The 5,994-nt window shown below is 50.6% G+C and overlaps 1 protein-coding gene across 1 annotated transcript in view; it reads right to left on the bottom strand.

Annotated features, from left to right (window-relative positions):
• Nucleotides 1-619: 619 nt before the first annotated feature.
• The window catches only part of Syt15 (synaptotagmin 15), a 10,684-nt gene continuing 5,309 nt past the window's right edge, over nucleotides 620-5,994 (bottom strand). Inside the window, 4 exon segments of the mRNA XM_052190162.1 lie at nucleotides 620-1,870; nucleotides 2,961-3,140; nucleotides 3,988-4,108; nucleotides 5,455-5,625. Coding sequence (XP_052046122.1) covers nucleotides 1,728-1,870; nucleotides 2,961-3,140; nucleotides 3,988-4,108; nucleotides 5,455-5,625 — 615 coding nt within the window. The 3' untranslated portion in view covers nucleotides 620-1,727.

Below are 5,994 nucleotides of genomic sequence, written 5' to 3'. Positions count from 1 at the left end.
GCTGATGGATTAAAAGACGAATAATCTACATTTGTCAAATGGTTCTCATATTGGTATGTGTTAAATAAAATTGGATCAAATTGTCCACTTTTCTGAAGAACTGATCTCCTTAGTCTAAGATATTCTGTGGGAATGTCAAGAGCTTCTGCTAGAGTCCCATACACATAGGATCCGAGGCAGCCCCTGAGAGCTCACATTAGACCGTGAAAACCTGTATATTTCTTTACTGTTCTAAGTCTATACATGTCTCTACAATATGGCTGCCCCTCCTCTCACCCCTCAGAGCACACTGCCTGCTGATTTCTTGCTGTTTCAGTTTCCCAGAGGCCTGTCAGATGTACCACTCCACCAACTTTCCCTTTGTCATCCGGGGAAGACCACTGTCAATCCTGAGTCTCATGTTGGAGTATGGGTGTGGCGGCATCCATGGCCTCCAGGTTCTAGATGAAATACTGTAGTTCCGCTTCAGCAGCGTGTGTGTGTGTGTGTGTGTGTGTGTGTGTGTGTGTGTGTGTGTGTATGTGTGTGTGTATGTGTGTATGTGTGTGTGCGTGTGTGTGTGTGTGTGTGTGTATGTGTGTGTGTGTGTGTGTATGCGTGCGTGTGCATGTGCGTGTGTGCATGCATGTACAGTGGGACATTCCACTGCAGTGTGGGTCACCCTGAAAGTGTGTAAGTGAAATGAGAGAGGGAGAAACAAACAAGATGGTGTGTCCTTTTGGACCAGTCGGGCATAGCTGGAGTTTGCGCATTGGTAGACATCAGAAGTGGACCTAAAGAGGCACAGATAACGCTCTCTCTACTTTAACTGAAGTTACTTCACTGCAGAGACAAGAGAGACACAGGTGGGCAGTTCTGCTTGAGGTGCAGTGCATGGACTCTTCTGTGTGTCTGTAGCTGAGGGTACAGACACACACAGAAATAACAGGCACAGTGGCTGCTCATTAGATCAACTAATGGGCCTCTGGTGACAGTGACTTTGATTCTGGGGACCACTGACCTAATCAAGTTTATACCTCTTGCCATGGTCATCAGTCTTGTGGACAATGCCATGGTCCCATGGAAGCGAGAGTTAGGAGTTGAATGCCTCAATTCTGAAAATCAGGTGACCATGAAACCCAACAAGAGGTCACCTGACATGGGGTGTGAGGTTTGGCATCCTGGGGAGGATGGCTGTGGTGAAGATGTTATCTAACTTTGGCTGCCGTGTGCTAGATGGCTCCAGGGAGGGGCTATACAGCAAGCTGTGTTGACCACCTCAGTGGCCTCCTGGTACGTGGGTGGGCTGCTCAACAGCTCTCTCCCCGTTGTGACCCACAGTTCCCTGTGCTGTGTGGAAGACAGAGAACGGCCACCTTGACAACCAATGCAGTTGTGGACTCAACCCACCACCAGCTTCCCAAGGTGGTGCGACTCAGCTGGTGCTGTGCTCCCATTCACACGCAGCTGTGCTCCACCACATAGAGTATCAGTTCTCAACCCATGAGATCCTGTTCGAGGTCAGGATCCTGATCTTGATGGTCAGGAGCCCCGAAGATCCGGAGGGGTTTCGGTGGGTTAGGAGATGCTCCTGGCTGCAGATACTGGCCGAAGCTGGGCTGTGTCCCCTTTCCTTCCTGCACGTGAACACTCACGAGCCACTGGCTCAGGCTAGCCCCACAGTACGCTGGGTGTTAGATGAGATGTCCACGGTGTGGTGCGGCACGTACTGATGGGGACCCGATGGCTCAAGGCTCCATGGGGCGGCAGAGTGCGTGCCAGCGCTTCACCAGCTCCTTTGGCTTGTGCAGCATCTCGCACCAGTGTTCAAGCTCTTTGCCGCGGGTGTACATGTAGGGGCCCACTACCACGCGGCCCAGGGGATAGCTCTCTGCAGGGGAGGGAAAGCTTTGTCATGCTCCTAAATACAGAAGCCACGCTGCTCTCATCCTAATGTCTGCACTGACTTCTCGCTGTTTCCTAGCAAGCTCCTCCTTCCTAAGCCAGAGCCACCCAGCACCGGTTCCTCCCCCTGGGACCTTAGAGAAGGAGATGAGGTGGGAGCTGCCGTGGCAGCCCTGTCCCTCACTGTCTAGACCCCTGCCCCAGGTCACATGAAACCCCAGGCGTGTTGAATTGCTATGGGAGAAAGCATTTTTTGTAGGAGGAAGGCCCCTTCCATTGCTTCCTTGCACACTGGGCAAGAGCATTAGGCAGTAATGTCCACCCATCATCTGCCACTGGGGAGAAGGTCCAAATCCAGTCCATGAACAACCACGGCCCAGGGGCTTTGCTTCTTAGTTAGTAATGGTGGATACCAAACATCAAATGAGGCACAAGAAGAACGGAGGAGTGGCCCCTGGTTCTAGAAAGACTCAGTGAAGCAGTATAGGGCAAAACCAGAACGGGGAAGTGGGAAGGGGTGAGTGGGAGGACAGGGGGAGAGAAGGGGGCTTATGGGACTTTCGGGGAGTGGGGGGCTAGAAAAGGGGAAACCATTGGAAATGTAAATAAAAAAATATATCAAATAAAAAAAAAAAACATCAGAGGGGGAAAAAAGTAATGGTGGATACTAGTGGATGGGTAGTGCAGGACCACTGGCGAAGATAAGCCATCCAGGGCCTTTAATGTCCATCTCGAAGGTGTGAAGAAAGGCAGAGAACACAGCACTCACGACAGGAAACCAACTGCCTGGCATCTCTGAAAATTTACCCAGAATAAGGAAGAGGCAACTGTCCCTGAGCCTCTCTCTAGGGCACCACAGACAAAGTCCAATTTTGGACTTTGAGCCTCAGGCAACCCAAAGGCGAGCTCTGTGACCGTGGGCAAGTATCCTAGCCTCTCCAAGAGCTAGTTTCTTTAATCAGAAGCAGGGGCAACTCCACTTGAGGGTAGCCATTGAGTGCTGCCTACAACTGAGTCGCCCCTGCTTCCCATCGCCCCAACACCATGTCCCCTGCTTCCCATCCCCCAGGCCTTACTGTCCCCTTCTGTCATCTGCAGCACCACCAGGCTAAGGCTGGCGGTGTCCAGCTCATTGGTGTCAGCCTTGAAGCTGAAGGTTTCGTTGAACACAGGGTTGACGGATCCCAGTGCAGTCGAAGTCCTCTTGCACTTGACCAATTTGTTGTGATTCATCAGAGACACCTTGACAAACACGCCTGTGGGCAGTGCACATACACTGGTGGGCAGGAGAAGTGGGCACGAGCCCAGCTCCTAAAGTGGGATCCCTGGCTAGGAGGCATGCACCCCCCTCTGTAATCACCAGATCCCCATCACTTTCTGGTCCCTGCTGCCCAGGCCAGTGGATGTGACTGGAGCAAACAATTAGTGTGATGCTTTATGACCCAGGGAAACCTGGCTTCCTTTTCCTTTCTCTGGCTCTGGAGGCACTCATACTCAACTGGCCCAGTTTACTGGAACATGGCACCAAAGCCTCCCTTCTGGGAAAGCATTGCCTATTGGGAACTCAGGCTTATCCAGAAGCTGAGGGCTTCAGATACAGGTACAGGTGAGTTCAGATGCCCTGAACTCCAGCAGGCATCTCCCACCTGGCTGGGCATCATGAAGTGAGCAGGGTTAGTGCCCAGTTCCAGTGTTCTGGAAGGTCACAGTAGCACTATTAGGGTACCAGCACCCCCAAAGAGTAGCAGCCTTTCCTTAGGCACTGGGAGGTGTGGGGCTGAACCTGCAGACACTGGAACCATTCGTCAAAGGGACAGGCAAGGTAGGTAAGACATTTCGAAGAACCAAGACACTGCACTGAGGAACAGGAGGGACAGGGCAAGGTCTCAAGTCAGGGCAGAGCCCTTGGTACCTAATGTTACCTTTTGATACCAGAGGGAGGGGGGACAGGGCAGAGTAGAGGAAGTGCTGAGTGCTTGCTCTTAGGCACATGACACACAATTTGGATGCCTGGTAGGGAGGTCCGACTCTGCCTAGCCCCGGCTAGGCTCACTAGGAGGAACCCTCTCTAGGATGGGGGTGAGGGAGTTGGGGATAACTCACTGACAACACCCCTGTCCTCCTGGAGCTGGAGACCCTTGGCCCAGAGCACAACCACCGTCAGGCGGCTCAGGTAGTCATTGTAGCTGAGGCAGAACTGGAGATCACCAAACTCCGAGGGGGCCTAGGGAGGCAGAGATGGGCGCGCTTACTCTTGTCACACTGGCAGGTGGCAGAGGAACTCAGAATGATCTCCCTCCTCCAGCGCACAGGTGCAGGTGCCCATGACACACCTGTGTAGTTTCCTTTGAGACTTGCACCATTTTATAGACAGGAAAACTGATGTCTAGGTATTCAAAGACACTTGTGTATAGAGTACAAGTGAAGCATTCCCAAATCTAAAATAGTCTGATATTCAAAACCTTTTGAATGCCAAATGTTAAATTATATACAATGAAACCTTGTTGTATGCTTTTCAGTGTGTGTGCATGCATACATGCATATGCACATACAAGCACATGCATGTATGCTCAGATGTGCAAGTCCGTGCAGAGGCCAGAAGAGGACTTTGGGCACTTTCCTCTATCACTCTCTGCTTCTGTCATTTATTGCCTTGAGACAGGGTCCCTTATGGAACTTGAAGTCCTCTGTTTGCATTAGGCTGGCCGGCCAGCAAGCTCCCAGACTCCTTCAGTGCCCAGTTACAGGGTTATAAGGCTGTATGCATGCTAGAGATGTGAACTCAGGTTCTCTTTTTGCCAACGAATACTCTTACCCACTGAGCCTAAAATAGTATACAAAGTCATATCTGTACATTGTGATTAATGTGCATATAATGTACATTGAATTGGACTTGGGGTCCCTCCTCAAGATAGCTCATTATATTTATATATATGTATACATGTATATATGTACATATGTGCTTATGTATACATGTATATATGTATATATGTATATATGAATATATATATACATGAATATATATGGTGTAAATATTGCAAAATCTGAAAAAAACACTCTAAAATCTAAAACCTTCGGAGTCCTAAGCATTCTGGGTAAGAGATCGCTAACCTGTAGCAATGAGGCAGAGCCCAGTCTCTGGACTTTAAAGCCTTGTTGGGCTCACATGGGTCCTCCCCGAGGAATGGGAAACAAGAGATAAACCTTTCCCTGGACCTAGGCATTCCCAATTGTTGTGTTCCCTTTCACAGCCTTCTGACCTGGGTGGGAATCCAAATGTGCTTGTCTTTTTGAGATAGAGGCTCACTTACATAGCCCAAGCTGGCTCCCAGTTTGTGATACAGGCTAGCCCAGCAGATTAAGCTTTAATACCTGAGCTCAGTCTCCAAGGCCTATGTGGTGAAAGGAGCAGTAGCTCCTGCAAGTTGTCTTCTCATCCTTCTTAACAAGTATGCCACGGCACCCCCCTGAGGGAAGGTGCTGGCCAGGGGGCGCCAGGTGGCTCTGTGCACACCTTGGCTACCCATAGAGTGCCGATCCTGAGTGGTACGTGTCTGGTGACCATCTCACCTCCAGGTTCTCAGCTTCCAGGTCTCTCCAGATGATACGGTGGCGGTCCCCTGCCAGGGTCTCCTTCTTCAATGGGAATAGCACCTGTCCCAGGAGCTGGTGCTTCCTCTGCTTGTTTACATGGTACACGGAGAATTTCAGCACTCTCTGGCTGACACTTTTGCTGGATACCTGAGGAAGGAGAGGATCCAGGCCGGGGTCAGGTCTGGTTGTAGGGACCAGGGAGATAATATAACATGTTGGAGACAATATATACATCCAAACCCAGGCTTCCTTGGGGACCCTCTCAGCAGCAAGGACCAGCAACCTGGGGAAGAGCATACACAGGTTTGAGCTTCATCGTACAGTGAGAGGACTTGCACCCATTGCTGCCTGGGGCCCCTTGGTACCCTAGTATCCAGAATATGCCCTTGGAACATGTTTGCTTGCAGAGAAGGTGTGCCAGAAATCATGGTCTGGTCTTGTGGAGATGGGCTCTCTTTTCCGTAAGATGGGGTCATAATACTTCTTGTCTAAGTTTTAAAACCCCATTCTCTTGTC

The sequence above is a fragment of the Apodemus sylvaticus genome, chromosome 8 (genome assembly GCF_947179515.1).
Source record: "Apodemus sylvaticus chromosome 8, mApoSyl1.1, whole genome shotgun sequence".
Taxonomy (NCBI): Eukaryota; Metazoa; Chordata; class Mammalia; order Rodentia; family Muridae; genus Apodemus; species Apodemus sylvaticus.
Note: the sequence above shows the minus strand (reverse complement) of the source record. Positions and strands in the feature narration are given on the sequence as shown.